We start from the raw sequence: 27118 nt of genomic DNA on the forward strand, positions 1-27118 counted from the left end.
AGCATCTTAGACACAGCAGTAACTATAAAGTGTGAAAATGGAAAAAGAAAAATTGAACATAAATAAGGTTAAATTAAAAAGGTAAAACTAGGTGAAAACGGAGATTATACTGTTGCAACAGAATAGAATCTTTACAATTATTTCATTAATAATTTGTTGAGGAAATGTATCATTTGAACAATATATTAAGCTTGTGCTGAAAGTGAGCTGCTGCCCACAAATTACAAACAGCAAGCAGGATTTTGCAAAGTTCTATTTCAAAAGAAAACTTAGTGGCATAATTTCTAGCATTATTTGGTTAATAACATGGTAGTCCACACTACTTAAAACATCATCCTGTGCATCTGGCATCGTTTTTAATATTTATGAATCAACACCAGCATGTACTCATAAAAATGGCTATAAAAATACTATTGTTTATGTATTATTACAATGTTACTGCTTCATTATCAGTATTACTCAACTGAAAATCCTTACTACTAATTATACCTTTCATCTAAAGAGGGAAGAAGGGAGGGGAGGAAAAAAAAAAGAAGAAGAAAAAAAAAGAAAAAAAAAAGTAGTACACACAGCCAGAAACTGAGTATCACGAGCATGTGTGTATGCATGCATGTGAATGTATGTATGTATGTATGTATGTATGTATGTATGTATGTATGCATGCATGCATATATATATAAAAATAATAATAATATAATTTCTGCCGCATTGAAGGTCCCAATGAGCACAGTGGCCTCCATCATCCGTAAATGGAAGATGTTTGGAACCACCAGGACTCTTCCTAGAGCTGGCCGTCCGGCCAAACTGAACGATCTGGGGGAGAAGGGCCTTAGTCAGGGAGGTGACCAAAAACCCGATGGTCACTCTGACAGAGCTCCAGCGTGTCTCTGTGGAGAGAGGAGAACCTTCCAGAACAACCACCATCTCTGCAGCACTCCACCAATCAGGCCTGTATGGTAGAGTGGCCAGACGGAAGCCACAGCCCGCCTGAAGTTTGCCAAAAGACACCTGAAGGACTCTCAGACCATGAGAAACAAAATTCTCTGGTCTGATGAAACAAAGATTGAACTCCTTGGCCTGAAGGGCAAGTGTCATGTCTGGAGGAAACCAGGCAAAACTCGTCACCTGGCCAATACCATCCCTACAGTGAAGCATGGTGGTGGAAGCATCACACTGTGGGGATGTTTTTCAGCGGCAGGAACTGGGAGACTAGTCAGGATCGAGGGAAAGATGAATGCAGCAATGTACAGAGACATCCTCGATGAAAACCTGCTCCAGAGCGCTCTGGACCTCAGACCGGGGTGAAGGTATCTTACAACAGGACAACGACCCTAAGCACACAGCCAAGATAACGAAGGAGAGGCTACAGGACAACTCTGTGAATGTCCTTGAGTGGCCCAGCCAGAGCCCAGACTTGAACCCGATTGACCATCTCTGGAGAGATCTGAAAATGGCTGTGCACCAACGCTCCCCATCCAACCTGATGGAGCTTGAGAGGTCCTGCAAAGAGGAATGGGAGAAACTTCGCAAAAATAGGTGTGCCAAGCTTGTAGCATCATACTCGAAAAGACTTGAGGCTGTAATTGGTGCCAAAGGTACTTCAACAAAGTATTGAGAAAGGCTGTGAATACTTATGTGCATGTGCTTTTTTGTTGTTTTTTATTTTTAATAAATTTGCAAAGATTTCAAACAAACTTCTTTTCACGTTGTCATTATGGGGTATTGTGTGTAGAATTTTGAGGAAAATATTGAATTGAATCCATTTTGGAATAAGGCTGTAACATAACAAAATGTGGAAAAAGTGAAGCGCTGTGAATACTTTCCGGATGCACTGATTTTTATATATATATATATATATATATATATATATATATATATATATATATATATATATATATATATATATATATATATATATATATATATATATATGCGCATACATGCGCATGTGTGTGTGTGCACAAGGCAGAATCCTGACCTGCTGGAACGCCTCATTGAGCTGGCCCTGTTGCAGCAGCTGCAGGATGCTGGCCTGCTGCGCCTGGAAGTCGAGGTGGGCAGTTGGGACTGGTGTGCTGGCCGCTGAGCGCATGGCCTGCATGATGCTGGATGTGACGACCGCCTGCTGCTCCTTCATGGCCTGGCTCACCTCGCCCTTCACAATGCGCTGCACCTGGCTCAGGATCGAATCCTGCATACTGCAAAGCACACAGTATTGGGTTGAAGCGCATTAGAACATGGTGAATGAGGGTAGAGCAGTAATAGTGAACAATGGTTACACCCAGTATGGGTTGAACAAATCAGTTAAACTGTTAAAGAAAAGAACAGTTACAGGTATATCTTAAGCAAGTAATTACAACACTAACTGGTATTGTCACTTTGATTCAATGCTAGTATATATATTGTGTAAGAAACTGGGATTGTTACAGGAAAGCCAGATTTTTCAAAATACAAAACAAACACGGACAGAACCAGGACTGAACTCCTTAGCGAAAATGATTAACTGATGCAAATAAACATTGGTTGCAACACGATCAATTCGGTACATTACATACAAACTGACAGCCCTGGTCAGAGATTGAGTATTCGGCAGAATAAAGCAAGTTTAGCATTTACAGCAGAAAAATTACATTGATTTGCATTCTGTAATGGCTCCAGATGGAATCACAGCTTTATTATTCATAAAGCTAATGCTGTAATTACTTAAAGCTGTGCTAGTTGAATACAAAAAGCAAATTTGTACCAAGCTATTATTATGGATTGTGTTGAATGCCACCAGAGAACAAACAATAAGAGGGGAGGATTTGTACATGTGCCTCAATCCCAGGTATTTTATTACACAAAGCAAAACTGTGAGGAAGACAAACAGGCTTTATTGGCAAAAAATAAACCCAGGCTTAAACTTCGGCATAAAAGTATGTGCGTGTCGCCTTAAGGATCAAGTCAATCAAGATATTCATGAGAAAGGAAGAAAATCTTAAAGTGCAATCCTAAGACATATGCTTCACTAGAATTTTAATGAGAGTCGATTCCTGAGTGATCATTCGTGTGTGTGTGTGTGTGTGTGTGTGTGTGTGTGTGTGTGTGTGTGTGTGTGTGTGTCTTACTTTCCCACAATCATGTGGAGTTGGTGCTGAACCTCAGTGCGCACACTGGCTGCTACTGTGGTGGCCAGCTGGTCTTGGGAAGTCTGGAATGAATCAATCATCTGCTGCAGCTGACCGATTACAGGGTCTCGAGCATCTTGCTCACGCTGCTTCCTGTTTTTGACGTGCATCTCCAACTGCTGAATGTCTGGTGGGAGTAAGAGAGATTAGTAATATCATCTTGGGTCACTGCAATCTGCTGAGGTTATAATGCCACTACTAGCAAAAAAAAAAGAAAAAAAAGGAAAAAGAGACAAACAACCTCTTGTATAATGTTTCTGAATAGAGGATTTTGGGTGCATGACGCAATCAGTTTGATTAGGGGTCATGTAAACTTTTCTAGCTTCTACAGCTTAACTAAGACAGATGAGTGACTTTGGTTATTATCATAAAACAGCTTTTACCGTGATGGACCTGGCCACGCTGTTTGAACACATCTGTGCTTACTGACAGACAGCATTTTAAATTGATTTCTAACTTTCATTATCATCAAAACTGTGTTTGACACTTAAAGTTAATATGAGAAATGAGCAGCAGGACAAACATTATTAATGTGCGATGGGGTGGGCCTTCCGGGGGTTAATATTGGAGCATTCAAAATCATTCCAGATTCATGTGGATTGGCTAATGATGTATTTATTTGGGGGGGGGGCATGCTTTTGGTGTATTTTTGAGTAGTAACTTGTATCAGCATTCTCCTATGAGCTCTGACTCAAAATGCATAAAAGTCTTCATTTCTCTTTCTACTTGAATAAACAAAAAGCAACATCAACTGTGTGCAGGGGTTCTTGTGTTACTGATGGCTTTCAGTGGAAGGGTTTAGCATTGGTGATTCTTACATTCATTGGTTCCCTGCTTGAAGCTGTCATTTATCTGCTGAAACATGGACTGGCAGCCACGTTCAAACACAGGTAGCACAATGCTTTGGAAGGCGTCTTTGTAGGCTGCTTGAATAGGACCTTGCATGGCTTCGGCTGCGGCCCGGCCAATGGCATCGGTAGTGTTCTGAAAATAAATAAATAAATAAATAAATAAATAAATAAATACGTAACAGTGCAAAAGGTTGAAATTGTTGAGGTTTTAATCGCTTGGAATAGGAAATATTTTCAGCAAAAAAAACTAAATAAATACATGAAGACAAAGAGCATGCCATCTTTAAACTTCTTTTACTTGTTTTATATATTATAGTTGCTCATTCATGGGAATGAATAAATAGATGTGGCTTTCACAATATAGAAAATTGCATTTGCACCAGTGTAAAAACATGCTTCCTGCAAGGTTTGCAACATCCATCCCTGCTGATGTTCAAGAACACACTGACCTTAGACTTAACGACTTTGGTGACATTCTCCTTTAGTGTGGCCTCCACTGCAGCAAGCTTGGCTGCAATAACGTTACTCATCTGTCCAGTCAAGGGTTCCAGACTCTTTGTTATGGCTGAAACACAAGGAACACTATCATAATCATCCTTGATTACCAACGACACGTCTGAAGTAGTGCTTTCAACACGAACTAGGAGTACAAATGACTGGGATGGAGAACTATTGACAAAATGTTAAAAATGTAAATAGAAGTGCCAATTAACAAACACACATTAGCATCGACAGGAACAAAGGTTATGCTTGTTTAACTTTATGCTTGTAATAGACTTTTGCATTTTGATGGTAATTGGCTCTTACTCTGAGGAACAGATTTCTTCATCTCCTCACGCAACACTTTATCCAGGCGATTTGAGACAGTGGTGCCCAAGGTGTGAGCCAGCTGCTGTGCCATGTGCTCCTGGAGCTGCTGGTTCCGTGTGTGTCCATCTGCCAACACCCGCTCCATTGTTCTTTCTGACACACAGCAGCCAGTCAAGGTCCAGGCACCAATCAGTGCAGAAAATCAATGAGGCATTAACTGATGTCATAAAGAATTTACCTTCAGGAATCTCATGGCAACCTTTATATTAATTTAGATCAGACTGAATCTTTTATTTAAAAAAAAAAAAGTAAAAAAATATGCAGGTCAGTATATGCTGGATCCTTTATTAACACTGTTGAGAAAGAATTATCTGCATAAATTAGCCACAGGCCAACCGATGCCTTAGGATTGAAGTAAAGTAGAATCAGACGAGTCCATGCGGTGAATTATTGTGCTGTTACGACATTTCAGTTTTATTGGTAAACTGTACATGGACTACGAGGTACTTGAAATTTTTTTAACTGCTCAAAAAGACGTCATTCAAGCCACACAACAGATAGAAAAAGATGGGTAAATGTAAGAGAAGTTTGCATAACCAGAAATTACTCCATTCATTCGTATCTACACTGTTAATGAGACTAATTTTACCCATATGCCATTGCTTGGCATTCCTCTGGAGTTTGTAGTGCTACAACCCCTTCCCCTCTATTTTGTTTTTAAACATGGCATGTCTTTAAAAAAAAACAATTAAACATAAATCTTTGTGTGTGTGAATGTGTTTGTAGCATGCAAGAACTACCAAAATGGCAGAATGATCTCATAATGCAGCGTGACATGACGTCAGTTACCAATCCTAATACTGAACTGCAAAAACACTCCAAAGGATGGCCCTCAAATGAATAATCTAAATCCGTCCGTACAGTATCTTGGAGTGTTTTTGTGATCATTGCGGCCAAAAACGCTTTATTTTGCTGCGACTTTTTTGTTTCTGCGAGAATCTGACGAAGAATTGCAATTGCCTTTAACCTGTAATCATGTTCAACACACGTGAATCGAAAAGGGCTTTGGCTGAATGTGCATCGTGATGATGCCACATGACGTCTTGGCCCAAATCTGTGGAAATTTAGAAAAATTGTAAGCGCCTCTGAATATTGCTTAATTTTGTGGTCATTTCTGCAATCATAAAAATCACTAAATCCTGGAGGGACTGCATAATGGGGATTTGGAAAAGAGCAAAGGCTTTCCAATCGCTTGGTAATGTTCTAAGGCTGTGCTTTTGAAAGCTGTGAACAAGGGGAACAATATCAAAATTGCATACTGTGCACAAATATCTTCATTTTTACCTTTGTGAATTATTTATCGACTGCTGCGTACTGGTTTGTGCTTTGGCTAAAAGTGTTTAATTCTTGCTGGTCTTTGTACAGCTTTGCTGAGTGTAGTTGTTCATTACAACAAATACTGCTGACATTGCAGGCAAGAAGAAAAACGGCTGCTACATTAATATATTATATGATGAATAATGGAAGGTTAAGTGCAATGTTGTCTATTACCTCGTTAAAAAAAAGTTACAGCACTCATTCAATAACTAGTTTCTGTGCTCTTGCGCATTAATCTGTTTAAAAAAACAACTTTGTCTTCCAAAGATTGTCTCACTGCAGCTATTTGGAAGACTATTACAATAACCCTCAACTGTTAGTAAATGCTTGCTGATTTATTTGCCGCATGTGCTTTTTTGTTATGATGTGAGGAGTTATGGTCTATTCTGGTTGGTTTGTGAAATGAAAGCACACCATCTGTGATTATGTATGCGCTTCGTCACCTTTTGACCGATGTTTGCTGCCTCCAAAACTGTGAGAGTGAAGACCGTGCGCATGCAAATACTATATTTAATTTGTACAGACAGACCCCAGTGACGCAGCGTGCACAGGGGGGCCAGTCATGATATACTTCTGCCACTGTATCCTGCAGCTGGAAAGTGATACATTGCTTGGCATCATTTCTGTTAGCTAATGGAGTCATAACCTCACAACTTTCACTGACAGAGCTGAAAATTAATCAAAGCTGTGCACATATCCAGCAGAGTGGAATGTGTGACATTGCATCAGCTTTTGTTTCCATCAGAATCAATTCTTCAGAAAGGTGATCCACAAAATCAATCTGTATTAAAGAACAAATTCTTTTTTGTAAACACTGAGACTGAAGATACATTACATGACCAAAAGTATGTGGACACCTGATTACCAGACCCACATGTGGGCCTTCCCTAAACTGCTGCCACAAAGTTGGAAGCACACAATTGTATAGGATGTCTCTGTACACTGTAGCATTACAATTTCCCTTGGCTGGAATCGAAGGGGCCGAGGCCTTTGTTTTGATAGCCCCTTGGTCTTCATAATTCTATTTGTTGTCAAACAGGTATGTTGTCTAACAGTATAGTGCCTTCCAGAAATAGGTGTATTCATATTAAGATCATTTGACAAATTAGTTGCACACATGTTAACTTCATTCAACTAATAATATGGAAGTCTGATGGCACTGGGTTGCACCATAATTCATTTAAGGGCTTTATAGCAATAGGGATGAATATTTGTGTGATCACAATAAATGCAAATTATTTACATAACTGTTCTTCACCTCAATTCAAAATTATGGCCTACTGTGAGTAGATACATAACATATAATCCAGATTAACGGGTGTAATAATACAAAACGACAACAAAAAGTTAAAGGGTGGGGGGAATACTTATAGAAGGCATTGCATCAAAGTTCTATCAATCAGGTTCACATGCATACGTTCGGATTTGTCTTTATCACCAAGTTGTTTAACAATACACCCCACTGACATGCTCCCTCTAGTGGAAGGATACGTCCCTGTTCCTGTTGCGTGAGTAGGACGTGCTCTACGTGGGCCATTATGGAGCTCTGGACAGCATCCATGTGGCCCGTGAGCCTCTGCAACAGCTCTTGCTGGCTCTGCCGTAGCTCATCCAGCTCCCTCTGTTGGCTCCTAAGCAGCAACAGCAGCTCCTCTTGTACCTCCATGCTCATCTACAGTAAGAACAGAGAAACATGACAGCAGTTCACAACTGAGAGTTAAGCAGGACGTCATTTTAGCCATTAGAAGGACATGAAAAATTGCTGCAGAAAATCTTTAAATGGGCAGACTTGTATTGGTTAATCAAGTTTTCAATGTGCACTGTTCCAAAACTGCATGAGCACAGTCAGATATAGCGCATAGATATTATTTATAGTATGCTATGCAAAGCTACTGCTAGTCCTCAAGTCTACAGGTGCATCTCAAAAAATTTTAATATTGTGGAAAAGTTCATTCCCCCCCGTAATTTAATTCAAAATGTGGAACTTTCATATATTCTAGACTCATTACACAAAGTGAAATATTTTTTGTTGTTTTAAACTTGATGATTACAGCTTACAGCTCATGGACTTCTCCACAATATTCACATTTTTTCAGATGCACCTGTATATTATGTAGAACATAGGAACAGTTACCCTACCTGATTTTCCAAATGCCTGGTCTGTGAGGAATCACTAGCAAAGAAACAAGATGAAGTTAACATACCCAGAAGAAGCTAGACTTTCCAACTCAATGTAATTTTACTACAACTTGACACAGTGCTGCTTTAATCATAAAGGAGACATGGTAGTGCATATGGCTCACCCTTCATCTTTCTTGCTCTTGCGCTTGAGTTTGGGCGAGCCGCGAGGTGAGGTCTTCCAGTCCTTCACTGGCAGCCTGTGAGAAGCTCGAGAGCCACAGTTTCCTGAAGATGATGCCAGACTAGCCACCTCATCATCATGATCACTGTCAATCATTGCAAATGGAGGATGTTTTTAAGAATTCAACAGATTCTAGAATAGCTGAAAATGTATTTTCCATTTGCTGATGAACAAGTAAAAAAAAAAAAAAAAAAAAAAAAAAAGCTGTATAAAATATGTGCCGTGATGCATACCTCTGCTCTGCACTGGCATCCTGGCTGTCATTCTGTGTTAGGTGGTAGGTGCGTCTGTGGAAGGGGGATGACATGTGCATGTCCTTCAAGTCCTCTCTAGAGCTAGAGCACATTCACATCATAAATCATTGTGATCAATAAAATATTTACACGGTTGTTGGCATTTCATAGGCCAACCTCATCACAAAAAGATTAAGTCTAAAAACAAACCCCAATGCAATTTTAGGGATCAGCTTGTACAACAGAAACAATAAAGCAGATTGGGATCAGTATTTCGGAGCCCCCTCACCATTCTCCCAGACCGTTATCTCGCAGGCTGTTCCTTGTTTCTCGTGTGATATCGGGTGCTGCAGGCCAACTGCGGCTGGCACCACTTTCAGAGCAAGATGATACAACGACATTAACAGCATTTTCCTGTGACAGTGCCGTCTCCAGCAACGAGGGTGTGCTGCTGAGCCGCTGCTCGCCATCTCCAGATGCTCCTCCACTCAGCTCCAGCGGTGAGAGCAGATGCAGTGCTGAGGCTGCTGACGCCATGCTGTCCTGAAGGCCCTGGAGGGGGTCGCGTGCCTCGGCCAACCCCCTCGACAACGTCTCGGAGGCGATCTCAGGGATGATGTCTTGTGACATGGCTGTGGAGGCTGAAGAGATTACGTCAGGGGAGCGAGCTCTAGTGGGGGACGCCTGGGGCAGCAGCACAGGTTCCATGGCCTGGAGGTCCAGAGACATGGAGGGGTTCGGAGTAGACAGCACCTGCAGATGAAAGAGCGGGTGGGGAAGGGGAAGTGCAGTTTGAGCGTAGGAGGCCGCCTCACACAGCCGAGAGGCCTCACGCAGGAAAAAGAAAGAGCGGACTAAAGGATGTGAGAAGCCCTGAACAAGGGGCAAGGATGGAGGGTGTCAAATGGGGAACGGGGTTGGAAGTGTGTTGCCCCATTTAGATTGCAATAGTCATTGATAGATTTACGAGTTCTCCTACATCATTTCTAGTCAACTGTGAAATCACGTTTCCGCATGCACTTTAAATAAACCTAAATCTTTAACAGGAGTGGAGAAATTATGAGCCTTGCTGTCTGTGACAAGTAGATTTTGTGTCTAGTCTATTAGCTTTAGTTAACCCTAACCAGACAAAAATAATATTTCAGTTGTTTTTTTTTAATCTACCACACGAAAGCGTGGGTTTGAGAACACAGCTCAAAACCAGAACATTTACAAACAAACAAGTGACTTTTTTCTGAGACCTCATATATGACATGCTACATACACTTTGTCAGGAGATGATAAGGTTTACCGCTACACAGCCTTCCCCTCCCTAGAATTTCATACTCATTTGTTGCACATAGTCTATATTAATGCATTTAAATATCTAACTACCTCACCTATTCTATTACATTACGTTAGCTATCGCTTTTGCCTAGTCAGTTAGGTCTAGGGTTGACCAAAACATAAGCCTTGGCGCACACACACTGGAGCTTTCACTTGCCTGGTGGGCTAGAGACGAAGTTCTCATTTGTCCTCCCATGTTAAAGAAAATATAAACACAATGAAGTTGATGTAGACCAAACGCATCTGTAAACTACTGTACAGTTGTTACACTGATCCATCAACTCCATGTAGTGTTTAGGATGCTGGTTATTGGTGGATTAAGTACCTGGATGTTCTCGCCCAGGCCTGAAATGAGGATCGAGTTGGCTCTTGGGCTGCTAGTGCTGGCACTGAGGTTCAAGCTGGTGCTGGTTGCATCTGTACACAGCTTGGGGCTTTGGGTGAGGTCCTCTGCAGCCCTACAACAACATAGGCACAGAGCTAAATATGAACTCACTGCTAACATACGTAAAAGAGAATAAGAGGCTGAAAGGAGAAATATGACACAAATATCAGCTCTGAGGCTCCTCAGCCTGTAAGAACATGTAGCGACCCAGCACAGCCAGATTTATGAAACCGCTTTCTGCTTAAGAAGCAATATTTGAATATCATGATGGTAATTGTATTGTTCTGTCTGTGATGTCCATGTTCTAAACTGTACTAAAAATGTATCGTGTTCTGACCAAACAAATAATTCCTAATGCATGTAAATGTATATAGTGAATAAAAGGACTCTGAAAAATGGTGAATGAACACAAAAAACATCCTGCCTTTAAAGTCCCCATGAAATTAAATTTGAAGTTTGGTGGCTTTTAGAATGAATATGTTAGCATTAAGGTTATCTATAAGCTACTGTGCTCAAACAGTGAAAAAATTTGCGTTTAGAAGATATCTATATCCAAAATTCAAAACTGGCAAAATCAGTATACCATCAAGATGGAACAACTATTTCGATGACATCATTCTGCACTTCAGCTTCTCATCAGATTTTCTGTCCAGTCAAGTGCTCTCTAGAATCCAAAGTGTCCCTCCCAAAACGTTAGAAAAATCCCCTTGCCGACGTTGTGCGATCGGCTATTTATAAAGGAGGAGGAGCCAATCGGTATGTCCCGTCCTGACTTCCTGATTCGGTAGAAATTACGGCAAGACATCGAATAATGCTGCGTGTTTCAAGGCACTTCACGGGGACTTTCCTCAGGCATTTAACTCTCCGTGGTGCAGTTCACTAGTTGTAATATATACACAGACTAACTTACTGTTAAAATGGTTAGCAAGACATCAAGATAGCCAAGTAGTAGTAAGGTAGTTACCTAACAACCTGATATTATTGGAGTAAACCAAATTATTAAAATTTAGTTAGAAAGCTTGCTAATACATATATGGGCTATACATCAGATAGCAAATGTTTTCTTAAGCATTTACATACATCACACTGATTTCATTTTCTAAATGGAAGATTTTAGCTGCCTGAATTATATTTGTGAATTACAGAACAATGTTTGAAATAAATACAATATTGAATACAAAATTCAAAAATGGTTTTTAAATAGCCAACTCAGATTGGTTGTGCTCTCAAGGACGGTACACAACCTTACAATTGATATGCAACTTTCCAAGCTGAGCAGCATCTCAATCGATATTCATGGTCCTTTTCTCCCTTGTGCAAAAAAACAAACAAACCTGTATGCATGCAGTGTAAAGTGAATTAGAACTGGATAAAACATCTCATTACAGATTGCCTTGTAGATGCAACCTTGGTGACTATCACCCTGAGGACTAACCTTGGACCACTGTCAGAGCTGCTCATGGCCGTTACTATAGTCAAACTGCTAGCGCTGCTGCCAGGGGAGGCTGGTACCTGAAGAGGAACACATACAGCACAGGCAAATGAAATGATTAGTCCAATCCACAACAATGTTATTAAATGTAATCTAAAATGACGATTTTTAAAATCAGTTTTAATGAACATCTCAGCAGTAAGAACACATAAAACTCAATAAAAGCTAGTGAATGAGATGCTCACAGATGCGCTTGGTGTCATGAAGGCATCTGGGGTCATGAGTTTGGGCATGGTCGAGCCAGAGGGACTCAGGAAGTCAGCTGGAGCTGGGAGAGAGGGGATTTTACACAAGTCGGTCTGCGAACCGCTTGCACCAGATTCCTTATCTGAGCTCAACACCTCCATGCACAAATCAGTCAAAGGGTCGGCAAAGCCTGGAACACAAACACGAAAATCAGAGCAAACGACCCAGGCATACAGTAGCTACCCACAATTTACACAAACACACATGCAGGGCAGAAAATCATGAAACGGAGCTCGGAGGAGAGAGATTAGTGGTTAGATCCTGGAGAAAAAGAAATAAAGAGTGTGCATTAATCTGCAGTCATACCAAAGCCATCCTGGGAGCCAGAGCATGTAGGCATAAACAGGGAGGCAGCAGCACCCTGGTTGGGCTGGAACCAGATCTGCACATCTTGAAGGGACCTGTGGGATGGAAACCAGCCAGGACGCAGTGAACTTTTCATAACACGGTAGGCAATTAGTATCCATGAATACATGCTGAAGCCCTGGGCTGAACAGACTAATAAATATTGCTCAGAATGCAAGGGCCCAGAGCCAAATTTTATCATTTGCATGCATTTTTGTAGAAATATAGTCAATCTAATCAGCTCACTTTGTATGCACACAGTAAAGCTTGATCTGGATTCCTGATTTTGACTCCAAAGGTCCCTGGCTTCCCTCTGCGAGCAACAAAATATTATTAGCAATATAGTACATGTACATATACATTGTACACACACACACACGTAAAAAAAAATCTGTGGCATCAAATATTATGGGTTTATTTTCTTTATAGAGACTATGCTAAGCCTGAGAAGAAGTTGACTGCTACACAGAATCCTTCACCCAAAAAGCTTTTACTCTACAGGGTTCGTACAGATTCTTCATGATGAAATTCCAGGACATTCAAGGACTATTATTTTTGTTTTCAAGGACTATACAAGAGGTGTCCATCCATCTATCCATTTTCTTATCCTACACAGGGTTGCAGGGAGCCTGGAGACTCAGGGCACGAGGCAGGGGACACTGTGGACAGGGTGCCGACAGAATGCAGGGCACAAGCACACACACATTCACATACGACAGACAATTTGGAGATGCCAATCAGCCTACAACGCATGTCTTTAGACTGTGGGAGGAAATTGGAGTACCTGGACGACACACCGAAGCGCGGGCAAGCTCCACACACAGAGGTGGGAATCAAACCGCCAACTCTAGAGGTGTGAGGCAAACATGAGGCAACCTAAGCCACTATGCCACAAGATATGTCCTTCAAACATATTCTTTATTTTTTCTTTTTTGAATACAAAAAGAATTAATAATAGTAATAATAATAATAATAATAATAAAACAAGTCATTTTTATATGGTGCTAAATGTTCATTTCCCCAGGCATTGATGTTTCTTCACCATAACGTCAGTATACTCCAGGTGAGTGACAGGAGCACTGTTGTCAACAACTTTCAGGGGAAAGTCGCTAAATGATGTCATGTGCTAATTAGTCTATTCATTACATCATCACGTAGTATTTGCATTCTGACTAGTGTGAGCTGTTTATGGTTGCTTCTCAATTACTCTCTGTGCTCACATACTGAATTTTAATTCCCAATAAAGCTCTTCTCGTTTACTGATTTTTATGTTTCTATTGTCAGACGGAACGAGTATGAAATGTGACAGAAACACGGCGCATTAAGACACTACATGTTAACCAGCAGTCACATCCAAGCTGCTGCTCTGCACTGTTAAAATCCTGATTTAATAACCACGATGAGGCATCGAGAGAGCGAGACGGCGAGACAGAGCGCGCGAGAGGGACAGCGAGACAGAGCGTGCGAGAGGGACAGCGAGACAGAGCGTGCGAGAGGGAGACAGCGACAGCAAGAGAGCCAGCATGAGAGAGAGAGAGAGAGACAGTGCGAGAGAGAGTGCGAGACAAAGACAACGAGAATGAGACAGACATCGAGAGAGACAGAGGTGTACCTGCAGTGTGAAACAAGACTTGGCGCTCGAGGGGCATACAGGCCACTCTCTTCAATGGAAACTTGCCAAGGTTTGCCAAAAAAGTCGCTAGATTTGTCAATAGGTGCTTTCTTTCTTTCTTTTTTTTAAAAAATTTTTTAAAAAGGGGTCTGAGAAGTGGACTGGCGCTGTCTCAGACACAATGAGTGAGTGAATAGCGGGAGGAGGGGGAGGGACTGCAGTGGGGTGTCGTATGAAAGGATCGTATTCGCGTTCAATCCAAAATGAACACTAAAGTTTTTAGCGATTTTGTATTTATTGATTTTTTAATAATTCAAGCACTCTTTAAGCAGCACTAGATAAAATATGGCTATTTTCCAGGTTTTCCAGTACATAAAGGTCAAAAAGCCAAATTCAAGCACTTCAAGCATTTTATACGAACCCTGAATCTAGTAAACAATACATGCACGTTCCTTTGATCTGGTTAATAGCCGCACAAACATTACTTTAAAGAAAGAACACGCAAAGAGGGGAGCTAACCTGTAGTCATGCTTTCACTCTCCTCGTCTGGAGGGAGGACTTCAGTGTGGCGCAAGCGAGCACGACTGACATCCTGGACCCCAAAGCTCAGAACTGGGTGTGTGAGCAAGAACTCAGAGACAGCCATAAAGCTGGCATGGCCCTTCTCCTGATCTTGGAGGAGCTCCATCACATACAGAACCTGCACAACACACACAGCCAGGGTGAGTTGGGATCGGCCATACCTTATTCTAGCCTAAACCGAATATAAAATTTAAAAAGAACAGACAATCTAATCAAAAGAACGGGCTGCTACTCAAACTAGTACTGAGCTAGTCAAATACTCATTCACTTACATTCCTAGAATTAAAACCAACAAATCCAAACATATGGCAATTATTAAAAGGGCTTTTGTCAGCATTTCACAAATGCATATAGTACCTACAGATCATTTCCACCTTTTACATTAATATTTCATTTTTGCTTTATTCAGGCTGTTCTTTCTGGACAGGTATTTCAGGCTGTTTGACAGCTGCCATGTTAAAGGGGGTGTATTTGCAGAAGTGTGTGAATAATGGAAAAGGACATTCAGACCTTCCTCTGCACATCTGTAAGGATGAGACACTCAGCAGACAGGTCCAGACTAGCTTTCAGACTGGGCAGGACACTCGAGTTTACCGGGTCAGGACTAAAACTGTAAGACACAACAAAATAATAGAGCTAGGTGAGAATATTCATGATAATCGAGATGAATTCCCATGATGCTTGTGCATAAGTCTCGCATTTTAAGGAATTAACTGGTACAAAAATTTTGAAAAGGATTTGCATAGCAATAGGACCAGGAAACATTTATCTTGATCCAGTTGCTATATAGATGCATTTTGTTTGTATTATATCAAACACTTGGGTGAAAGGAAAAGAACACACTTAATAGTCTGTAGACATGTCCATGACACCGTGCACCACATCTTCAGTTCCTGGTTCTGATCTGCTCCGGTGATTAAGAATCGCCAGAACGGCACTCTACAGGCCACAAAAGAGAACAAGTTAGCAAGTGCAAATACACACTTTTTCTGACCATTAATCACAACTATAATCCCTGCTTAAACATTCCAGCAGGAAAATAATTCTTGGGATTAGATTTTATTCAGGATTTGCAGGTCCTGCTTGTGAAGACTGTATGGTCACTCACTCTGGGTCCTGCTTCTTATGGTTGTCACAGAAGAGGAGGCAGGAGAGAGGCCTTCCGTTATGTGGCTGCCACTCATGAAGGCATCTGTAGGTCAGAACAGTTTTTTGAAATCACAAGACACGGAGAAGTACAGACTGATCTTATAGAATTGCGGGAAAAATCCACTGTACAAAAACTATACTTACACAAGCAACATGAGAAAACTACAAGTAAAGAAAATACATTAAGCCATTTCACAAAAGTTCCAAAAGAGTTGGAGAAATAAGAGGTATACCAAGAGCATACCTCGGTTGGTCCAGTCCTTCAATGTAGATCTGCCAGAATTTGACATAGCCATCATGACTGGCTGTGGCGAGAACGGTGCCGTCTGGAGACAGCGCTCCCTCGCTGATACGCTGTACAAAAGCAGAGCAATAACGAGATTCATCCATACCTACCGAATTACGCAATACACATTTAAGCCGAGGTCAGCTGTAGGCGCCAATGCCCCAGAAGTGATTAACTATACAATTTAAACAGGAATATGCCCAAAATATTTTTCTTAATATTGTATTAATTGTACTATTATTTTGGTAAACATAATGCTATGAGACAGATACAAAAAAAAAAAAAAAAAAACTCTAAAAACACCAATTCCTACACTAATTGCTTGTTACTTTCAAGAAAGGAAGTTATTATTGTTTGATTAATGGCATGTCTCATTTGATATGCAAAATTTCTTACTATTAATCATTTTCATATATTAATCAATTAATAACGGGGTTCAGCTGGACGAGACACAACCAAGCCTGATTAATGCAAACCCTGTTCAATCAAATCAGCACTTAAATAGAACGTTTTCAACAGCTTGAAGTTGGTTAAAAGGTCTTAGAGTAACACACTATGCTTAAGTTGAAAGAAATTCCAGAAATGATGAGGAAGAAGGTGATTGAAATACATCAGTCTGGGAAGGGTTACAAAGCTATTTCAAAGGCTCTGGGACTCCAAAGAACCACAGTGAGAGCCATTATATCCAAATGGAAAAACTCTGCACAGTAGTGAACCACCTTCCAAAATTACTCCAAGAACACAGTAACTACTCATCCAAGAAGTCACAAAAGAGTCAAGGACAACATCAAAGGACCTACAGGCCTCTCCTGCATCAATAAAGGTCACTGATCATGACTCCACTATCAGAAAGACGCTGGACAAAAATGGCATCCATGGAAGAGTGGCAAGGTGAAAACCACTGCTGACCCAGGTGATTTGTCTGAATTTTGACAAAACACACCTTGATGACCCTCAAACCTTTTGGGAGAATGTGCTGTGGACTGATGAATTGAACTGCAACTGTTTGGAAGACAGGAGTCCCATTACATCGGGAGTAAACCAAACAGCAAATTCCACAAAAAGAACATCATGCCTACGATCAGGCATGCTGGCGGAAGTGTGATGGTGTGGGGATGCTTTGCTGCTTCGGGGCCTGGGCAACTTGTAATAATCGAGGGAAACATGAATTCTGCTCTCTACCAGAAAATTCTAAAGGATAATGTCCGGTCTTCAGTTCGTAAGTTGAAACACAAACTGGATTATGCAGCAAGACAATGATCTAAAGCACAGGAGTAAGTCCCAGTCCTAGAAGTAAATGAAAGACTGACATCCAGTTATCAGAAAGGTTTGGTTGCAGTTATTGCTGATAAAGGTGGCACAACCAGATTTAATGTTTAAGGGAGTAATTAGTTTTTCACATGGGTGATAGGTACGGGATCACTTTCTGCTTCAATAAAAAATAAATAAATAAACAAACAAATAATATTAATAATTAAAAAAAAAAAATCTGCAGTGTGGGTTTCCTCAAGTTGCCTTTGTTTTACACAGAAGAAATCAGGATGAGGCAAAAACGTTTTCACAGCACTGTATGTGTGTATATACACAGTATCTCACAAAAGTGAGTACACCCCTCACATTTTTTAAATATTTGATTATATCTTTTCATGTGACAACACTGAAGAAATGACACTTTGCTACAATGTAAAGTAGTGAGTGTACAGCTTGTGTAGCAGTGTAAATTTGCTGTCCCCTCTAAATAACTCAACACACAGCCATTAATGTCTAAACCTCTGGCAACAAAAGTGAGTACACCCCTAAGTGAAAATGTCCAAATTGGGCCCAATTAGCCATTTTCCTTCCTTGGTGTCATGTGACTTGTTAGTGTTACAAGGTCTCAGGTGTGAATGGGGAGCAGGTGTGTTAAATTTGGTGTCATCGTTCTCACACTCCCTCATACTGGTCACTGGAAGTTCAACATGGCACCTCATGGCAAAGAACTCTCTGAGGATCTGAAAAAAAGAATTGTTACTCCACATAAAGACGGCCTAGGCTATAAGAAGATTGGCAAGACCCTGACACTGAGCTGCAGCACGGTGGCCAAGACCATACAGCGGTTTAACAGGACAGGTTCCACTCAGAACAGGCCTCGCCATGACCGACCAAAGAAGTTGGGTGCACGTGCTCAACGTCATATCCAGAGGTTGTGTTTGGGAAATAGACGTACGAGTGCTGCCAGCAGTGCTGCAGAGGTTGAATGGGGGGGTGGGTCAGCCTGTCAGTACTCAGACCATACGCCGCACACTGCATCAAATTGGTCTGCATGGCTGTCGTTCCAGAAGGAAGCCTCTTCTAAAGATGATGCACAAGAAAGCCCGCAAACAGTTTGCTGAAGACAAGCAGACTAAGGACATGGATTACTGGAACCATGTCCTGTGGTCTGATGAGACCAAGATAAACTTATTTGATTCAGACGGAGTCAAGCGTGTGTGGCTGCAACCAGGTGAGGAGTACAAAGACAAGTGTGTCTTGCCTACAGTCAAGCATGGTGGTGTGAGTGTCATGGTCTGGGGCTGCATGAGTGCTGCCGGCACTGGGGAGCTACAGTTCATTGAGGGAACCATGAATGCCAACATGTACTGTGACATACTGAAGCAGAGCATGATCCCTTCCCTTCGGCGACCGGGCCGCAGGGCAGTATTCTAGCATGATAACGACCCCAAACACACCTCCAAGACGACCACTGCCTTGCTGAAGAAGCTGAGGGTGAAGGTGATGGACTGGCCAAGCATGTCTCCAGACCTAAACCCTATTGAGCATCTGTGGGGCATCCTCAAACGGAAGCACAAGTTCTCTAACATCCACCAGCTCCGTGATGTCGTCAACGAGTGGAAGAGGATTCCAGTGGCAACCTGTGAAGCTCTGGTGAACTCCATGCCCAAGAGAGTTAAGGCAGTGCTGGAAAATAATGGTGGCCACAAAATATTGACACTTTGGGCCCAATTTGGACATTTTCACTTAGGGGTGTACTCACTTTTGTTGCCAGCGGTTTAGACATTAATGGCTATGTGTTGAGTTATTTTGAGGGGACAACAAATTTACACTGTTACACAAGCTGTACACTCACTACTTTACATTGTAGCAAAGTGTCATTTCTTTAGTGTTGTCATGTTAAAAGATAAAATCAAATATTTACAAAAATGTGAGGGGTGTACTCACTTTTGTGAGATAGTGTATATACATACACATGTATATAATGTCTAAGAAAGTGAAAATATATATTCAATGTATAGTTTGTGTCCAAAATTTTGACTGGTTGTGCATACTTATATGAAAACACAAGAACTAACCTCAAATAACCCTGATCAGCTCAAATAATTGCAATTATGCAAAATTATGTAATAATTGTGACAGATCTACATAGCAGTGAGCTTGAGCCACATGTGACTCAGAGTCCTTAGTGTATATCGTGAATTCTGTAATTCCAGCATCAGGTAGCTGATCACTAATGGACGGATTACGGCTTACCGCTGTGTGTCCTTTAATAGCGATATAGCCCTCTTTAATCTCTGTAGCATCCACAGGCCATGTGGTGTTGTTAGAGCGCAGGATGTCAAGGTCCCAAACCTCAGCCTATGAGCACCACGGAAGAGAGGAAGAGACAGCGAATCAACAGGCAGTGCAAAAACAGAAAGCAAGAAATTTAGATTAAAGTTAATAAATGGGTGTGATGCCTACCCTATCTTCATGCAGCAATGCCAGTGTCTGACAGCCATCCTCTGGGTTCTCCTCATTGTCCTCAGGAATGAAGGGGCACCAGATGAGTCTGCGGTTGGAGTTCAGCGGTGTGTCTTCGGGTCGCTGGATGTGAACAATCACTTCATCTCTAAGACACACAGTTAAGGGGCAACAGGACAGTAACGGGACTGTTCTAGAAACACACACACACACACACACACACACTCTTCTGATACTGTGTTATTACTGCTGTACACTGGCTATAATCTGTGGGTTGACAGCTGTAGGCTTGACCTCTATATCTTCTATGAAAGGCATTAAAGGCAAAGTCAAAGGGTTTCATATACTGCATCCAGTTTATCTAATCTATGCTGCAGATGGTCAAAAATAACTTCTGCGGTTAGAGAAAGATATTGTATTTTGCTATTTTGGCTGGTGAGCTGCCAGATGAACATGTTGCCGGCTTCATCCACGCAGCCCAGCAGGTTGGAGTCAAGATGGGCGAAGGCCAGGTCTGTGACGGCCCCGGTGAAACCCTTCAGCAGCGTGCGCTCCGTCGAGGCCAACTGCAGGACGCGGATCATATAGTGATTATTGGCACCTAGGAACAGACAAGTGAAGCTCAAGTCAAAATCACCTCGCTGGATGCAAAATAACACAAGCCAGTGTCAGATACTAAATATGACTCGGTTGATCAATTACATTTGATTCAAGTTGGAAAGTTATAATTTTCCACAAAACCATAGATATTTTATAAAACACTTCATTCTTTTTTTATTAATAATAACAATAATAATAATAATAATCAATATTATTGATATTAATTCATATTGTCTGGGATAGTACAAAATGGTTTGAAAAATGTAAAACATTCAAAAATTCTGTCTCACTAACTAAACAATGTATATAACAAATACACTGATCTGCCAGAACATTAAATCCACTGCCAGCTGAAGTGAATATCTGAAATAAATGTAGTCAAACTTTACTAATTCTGGGTCACTGAGAATGAAAATGATGCTTAAAATTGTTGCATGGCTCTAGTTTTCAAGATATGCAACTGGATCATTATATATGACCCTTGACTTGGGAATGGCGGAGGATACGCGAGGTATAAAAGGCAAGGGATCTCAATTTAAACCAGAAATGACTAAAATACATCTGTGACCAGATCTATGAATAAATATATGACTGGGTTTGGACAGTAGTTGCTTTTTAGGCAAAACAATGAATGATGCAATCTGTAGCTGCTATTGCATCATACATGATATGAATTGCATCATGTTATTCTCAAAGGTCATGGATGATGTAATCATAAAGCTTACGTCACTCTGATGAACAAATTGCCTACGATCAGCTCTAAAAATCATACGCAGTCGCTCTCTTATTGGTCAGTGTTTGATTTTGCCAAAGGACACATTCCTGTTTAGCCAAAGTGAGCAGAGATGCCTTGTACTTGTTTGAACAGTGCAGATAACTTCTGCTATGTTTGTGGTGAAGTGACTCTTGCATCGCAAAAGTGCGGTAAACCACTATGACTTAGAAAGCCCATCACCTTTATTTTACATCAAGAAAGATTGGCCACTCCGACAGTCATTGGAAAAAGTGTTCAGTATCCACCACTTGTTGAATCAATGAAGATTTTGTTCCCACCCTTACACATCAAGCTGGGTCTGATGAAGAACTTTGTCAAGGCAATGCACAAAACACAAGCACAAAGTACCAAACAACTGCCTTCATGGAAAATTCCCAAGGTTAAGTGAAGGTAATATAAAGGAACGTGTTTTTGTTGGTCCTCGGATTCGTGAACAATTTTGAGATGATGCATTTGACCACGCACTGGGTGGCAAGGACAAGACGGGATGGAAAGCCTTCGAGTAAGTGGCAATACATTATCTCACAATCAACAACGCCAGGCAGACAACGACAGGTTGTTAGTGGAAAACCTCCTGAAAGCATGCAAAAGGCTCGGTTGCAACATGTCACTAAAGATAAATTTTCTGCACGCTCATCTAGATTTTTTCCACCGAACAGCGGAGCAGTGTGCAACGAGCACGGTGAGTGATTTCACCAGGACACTGCAACAACGGAGAAACGCCATCAGCCCATCAATACTTGCAGACTACTGCTGGACAGTGATGAGAGATGCTCCATTTAACACAAGAGAACACAAGAGACAAGCCAAGAAGCACCACGTAGACACTGAACAAGACTAAACTATATACATAATAGGTTTTTTGCTTTTTGTTTCATAAGAAAGTTGATTTATAACACCCTTTTGCTGATTTTTAAAGTGTTACATAAACAGGACAGGTGACGTACTATACACATAGACGTAAAATGTAAAATCTTATCTTGGAAACAGCAGCCAATCTGTTGTTTTAACGGTCATATTTGAATTCAGCACATCAAAATACATAATAAATAGCACATATTTTTCTCTGAAGCAGATAAAGAGTGCAGAAAGAGAGGGGCTCGAACCACTGCCCTTTTTCCAAGTTATTTAAAACTGCCCCTCGCAACATGAATTAATAGAACAATTATATTACGTAAAAAGCATTTGAATTCAAATCAACACGACCGTGTGCACAAAACTGTAGCAAATTAGTCACAAGAAAGTAAAGAATTTTCCTATTTATTATTCCGACTCGAGTCTGCAGTCAGATAGTCTCAATGTCATGACGCAATAGTGAAGGTATGCGGAGTAGGGATGGCCGATATCTTATCCTTTGAGATATATCGGTAGAAATTCTCCACACGATAAGAATTAGTCTTCCTGCGATAATAACGATAAAGCCGAGTTGACGACATATTTCTGTGTGTGACGGTGTGCGACCCAGTCGCAGCTTACGTGCAGAGTGAAAACAAGTATGGCGGAAGGCAGTCGTGAAGCTGAGGAGGAGTTTATTGCTAAACGAGGAGCTACGTCTACAACCTGGAACTGGTTTGGTTACAGAAAATCAGTTTTACTTTTAGATCAATGTTTGTGTTTCTGAGGCTCTCAAGATCACAGCTATATCTTGTAGCCAGAAACATTGGTGAATGGTACCATATTTATATCATCACTGATATCGTTATCGCAATAAATACCAGAAAATATTGTGAACTAGTTTTTTAAGTCCATACCACTCATGCCTAATGCTGAGACCACTAACTCTTCTGCTATCTTTCATAATATTAGCAGCATTTTATATGCTTATCGCCAGTAGTTTTCAAACTGACTGCGAGGGAATGTGTTGGTAAGTACTAGCAACTCAACCTTGTTATATTATATACGTTATATAGACAGTAAAGGCACGATGCCAAACAGACAGAGAGGGCAGAAAATTAAAAGTGAAGGGGACAGAAAAGGGGACAGCTTCCTTATCAACATGGGTGAAAAAGGGTGAGCTAATATGAGAAAGATAGTTGCAAAAAAGGCATCATGTGTTCACAAATAGTGATAGTTGGTGTTACTAGTGTTCTGCTCGACCATACACCGATCACCCTTGCCAGACCGCTCAACAGACGCTACAACTGAAAGCGTCTGCTCCATTCAGCAGGAGATGCAGTGTCGCGGCACAGAATAATTATGAACCCACTTTTCAGGATCACGAATATAGTTATACTACATTCAGATAGTAACTTGCCTCTTGTTAACTAACGTGGTAAATTTAGTCCTGTAGCCTAAGTGATGTGGAAAAACTTGTGATACAGGATCATTAAAATCCCAATTTATCTTTTTAAAATGAAATTTAGAAGACAAAAATGACAAGCTTTGAGACTAAAAAGCCAGTTCAGCAAGCAGTGCTGCAGTTTTAGGGACATAAGAGTGCTGCTGCCAAATGTAGACCTAATTGTGAAAGTAACAGTTTTACTGACTTTACAATAAGTGACATACAGTGGGTGTGTCACTACATTTGTGGATGGTAATAGTGTATTTTTTTATTATTTCATAACGTTTACATTTTCTTTTAAAGATTCTTTGGATTCATCTCTCCACTAAAAGTTGCCGTTTTGTTATAATTATTTCTACAAATGTAAAAAATAAAATACCATTAGGTTATGTTAGTAGATGTCATTCTCGTTCATTATTGTGACCACGAACAGTCTGTTTACAATATCTACCAGAATGATAAGAATACGTAGTTAAATTAAAGTTGGTAAAGTAGTTAAAGTAGTAAAATAGGCAGGGTCTATGGTGGTTACGGCCCTGACTCAAAAGTACAAGCTGAAACCGTGCCAGACGTTACCCCACACAGAGGACGTGACATTACGTGACAAGTTATCGCCTGAACTCTACGTTTTTTTTTTAAACCAATATTAACAATTAAACATGTATTCTATTATACAGGTATTTTTGTGAAGCAAATTTCCACGATTTTTCCAAAACGGTCTGGGTTTATTTATTTTTCAAAAACTTCTCCAGGCCTGAAAAATGCTCATGACTTTTCCAGGTTTTTCATGACCTTACAAACCTTGCAGGTAGCATGTGAACAGCCAGTTCTCCAAGTTGATGTTTTGGAAGCAGGAAAAATGGGGGGATGGGGGTTGGGTTTTGCCCACACAATGCTATGCATGTGATTGATATATATGCATATGTTATTGTTGAATGGTGTATGTGGTATTAATGCCAAGAAAAGTTGGATACAAAAAGTACCTATAAAGTAACACAGGGTTAGAAAAGTTTCAATTGTGCGAGCAAAAGTGCAAAACAAGGTGTGTGAGACAGGTTGTAATTTTATGATACTGTTATACATGATGCAGGCCATTTTACCACCATGGCAAAGTACTTTATTACAGTACTTTATTGTAGTTCCATACGTAGTTTTTGTGTAAATGCACGGCTTTGTCATTAACTGACAAAGCTTTATCAAGCTGATTCTTTACCTAAAGCAGACTGAGGATTCAAACAGCTTTACATTTTATACTGATTGCATGGCATCTTATTTCCCCATTTCGGACAAGCACTTGCGAGATTTATTCTGACTCTTTTCTCTTACACTGTGTTTCATCTAGTAGCACTGCGTGCTTACCAGTTCATTGTGCCATGTTGACTTACTGAAGAATATGTGGGTAGTGTGGATAGGTCCTGGTGAGTTTCTAAATAAAGCCTATACTATCAGGAGTATGTTTGTAAGGGTTTGTAGAGCTGAGTAGACTCTCAAACCTTTGATCCAACTTCTTGCTGAGCAGCTCAGTTGATTTATGAGAGTGTGCAGACCGTTCCACTGCACACAGCGCTGCGGTATGTTTGTGGTGGCTGAAAATCACGTTACTTGGATTATTTGAAGGCAAAGTGTCTCGCTTTTAACAGGCAGTGTGTAAAACCTGCCAACCCATCAATCATTATTGTTCTGCAGTGTCACTAGCTTAACAAATACGGCACCAGCGTCCACGGCAACAACAGTCTACTTCCCTGCAATCCATACTTCAATGAACAAAAATAAAAGGAGTATAATTTCTCTCTTGAGGGTGCACTTGGGGTGAAATCACCTTTTGCGTTCGACATCATCTCTGTGGAACAAGTTATCACTGTTACTGTAGAAAGAAAATCCTTGTATAAAACATATGCCTTTACTTCAGCCTCAGCCTTTAACCACAAAGGGTTGATTTGAAAATAATCTAAACTCAGGTCACGTACGTTTCAATCTATAGTTTAAGCACCAAATAAATAATCACCTCAAAAATAATCAAAACACACTTACCTCTAATGGCATATGCCAAGTATGCATTAGACACTGCTATTAGGTTGCCATAGTAATACTTGTGCTCCCAGTCATATTTTGCCACTGGCTGGATTTTAACCTGTAAAAGAATCACGTCTGTATAAACACTCTACTATATATGTAAAATCTAATGCATAATCTAATGTAACAACAAGACTAACATACCTTGTTACTCCCACGAGCTTTACTGTCAATACTAGAGTCTCGACTGGCGACAATTACCACGTTGTTAGCAGTTATGGGAATACATGTAGAGTCATCGTCACCAGTCAGGGAACTACAGACCAACACATTCAAAATGAACAGACATCAATGCAGGTGGTCTCACACACACACACACACACACACACACACACACACCACTGACTCCCTAGGACAACATGCAACACGCAGCTCCACAGCAGAATCACAATTTTGTTCAAAATTAAGTAACTGTAAATAAGACTCTCAAAGTAATCCCTTGAATATTCACATATTTAATTGGTTTGCTGATCGCTGGACACAGTGCCGCAGACATAAGCATCTCACTCGGCTTAGCCAGGCAACTAACATAATGGCAAAGATGCCTTTTGTCTTCAAGATGAAGACTGAAAAATTTGAGACAAATTTCCCCAAATAAAAGTTCCAAGCTGAAGTCTGATAACTTCGAAATCAGTATGCTAATAGGAGGAAGAAGGAAAAAAAAAAAGTCACAAATCAGGCCTTACTTTAACCCTCTTAGCCCTTAGTTCCCACAGTATTATGTCCCACAACCCTATATTCCCCACAGAAACAGCATGCCAATCCTGAGTTCCCGGGCCAAAATTGGCCTCAAAATCAACATTTTAATTTGAACATTTTTAGGCCTTGAAACAACTTATAATAATGTATTTGTGTAATATTACTTTGAAAATGAAGCAGTTCAATGTTTTTACTCCACTTGGAGCACAATTCTGAACTAGAGAAATTTAGGAAAATGCTCGCTAAAATCCTTATACTCATTTAGAAGTACAATACGAGCATCAGCGTGGTCAAAAAGTGCATTTTAACGCCAAAAGTCAACTTTCTGGTGATAATCAGACCAGCAGGTACTGTTTTCACGAATGCACGGAAATTGGTCGCATTCCCGACAACGAAAAACAGTTTTTGTTTCCTTGTGGGGGTGGTTGTTCTTTTCAACAGAAGGATTTTTCTTGGCGAAGTGTCTAGCCTTCTCACTATCAGTTTCGGTTTCAACATCACCTGAACTTTCACTGCCTCACTATCTAGAATCTTCGCTCTCGCCTGTGTAACTGTGTATGTTTTCTTCTTTGTTTTTGCACTGTTTTAGATGTACCCGTGTTCACTGTAGGTGCAACTTTAGCTGGAACACGATTAGCTTTTTGCTTCGGCATTTTAAGTTTCAACAACATTCACGCTTGGATCAGCTTCATCGTAATGACGTTGTGACGTCGTCAACCTTCCGGGTCAAAAAATAATAATTAAGTAAGT

At 40.6% G+C, this 27118-nt stretch overlaps 1 protein-coding gene across 1 annotated transcript in view; it reads right to left on the reverse strand.

Annotated features, from left to right (window-relative positions):
* edc4 (enhancer of mRNA decapping 4) overlaps window positions 1–27118 on the reverse strand; it is a 37613-nt gene that overhangs the window by 7631 nt on the left and 2864 nt on the right. The window contains exons 3-27 of the mRNA XM_053677996.1: window positions 25814–25925; window positions 25628–25727; window positions 20354–20541; window positions 19941–20087; window positions 19731–19835; window positions 16182–16291; window positions 15897–15980; window positions 15632–15727; window positions 15299–15398; window positions 14726–14906; window positions 12841–12907; window positions 12556–12650; window positions 12189–12379; window positions 11947–12023; window positions 10452–10584; window positions 9090–9553; window positions 8801–8902; window positions 8509–8652; window positions 8345–8378; window positions 7697–7877; window positions 4826–4981; window positions 4468–4583; window positions 3986–4151; window positions 3108–3294; window positions 1979–2198 (exon numbers count right to left, since the gene is read on the reverse strand). Of these exons, the coding sequence (XP_053533971.1) occupies window positions 1979–2198; window positions 3108–3294; window positions 3986–4151; window positions 4468–4583; window positions 4826–4981; window positions 7697–7877; window positions 8345–8378; window positions 8509–8652; window positions 8801–8902; window positions 9090–9553; window positions 10452–10584; window positions 11947–12023; window positions 12189–12379; window positions 12556–12650; window positions 12841–12907; window positions 14726–14906; window positions 15299–15398; window positions 15632–15727; window positions 15897–15980; window positions 16182–16291; window positions 19731–19835; window positions 19941–20087; window positions 20354–20541; window positions 25628–25727; window positions 25814–25925 (3556 nt within the window). The remainder of the gene's footprint in view (window positions 1–1978; window positions 2199–3107; window positions 3295–3985; window positions 4152–4467; window positions 4584–4825; window positions 4982–7696; window positions 7878–8344; window positions 8379–8508; window positions 8653–8800; window positions 8903–9089; window positions 9554–10451; window positions 10585–11946; window positions 12024–12188; window positions 12380–12555; window positions 12651–12840; window positions 12908–14725; window positions 14907–15298; window positions 15399–15631; window positions 15728–15896; window positions 15981–16181; window positions 16292–19730; window positions 19836–19940; window positions 20088–20353; window positions 20542–25627; window positions 25728–25813; window positions 25926–27118) is intronic.

The sequence above is a fragment of the Ictalurus punctatus genome, chromosome 4 (assembly GCF_001660625.3).
Source record: "Ictalurus punctatus breed USDA103 chromosome 4, Coco_2.0, whole genome shotgun sequence".
In the NCBI taxonomy this organism is placed as follows: Eukaryota; Metazoa; Chordata; class Actinopteri; order Siluriformes; family Ictaluridae; genus Ictalurus; species Ictalurus punctatus.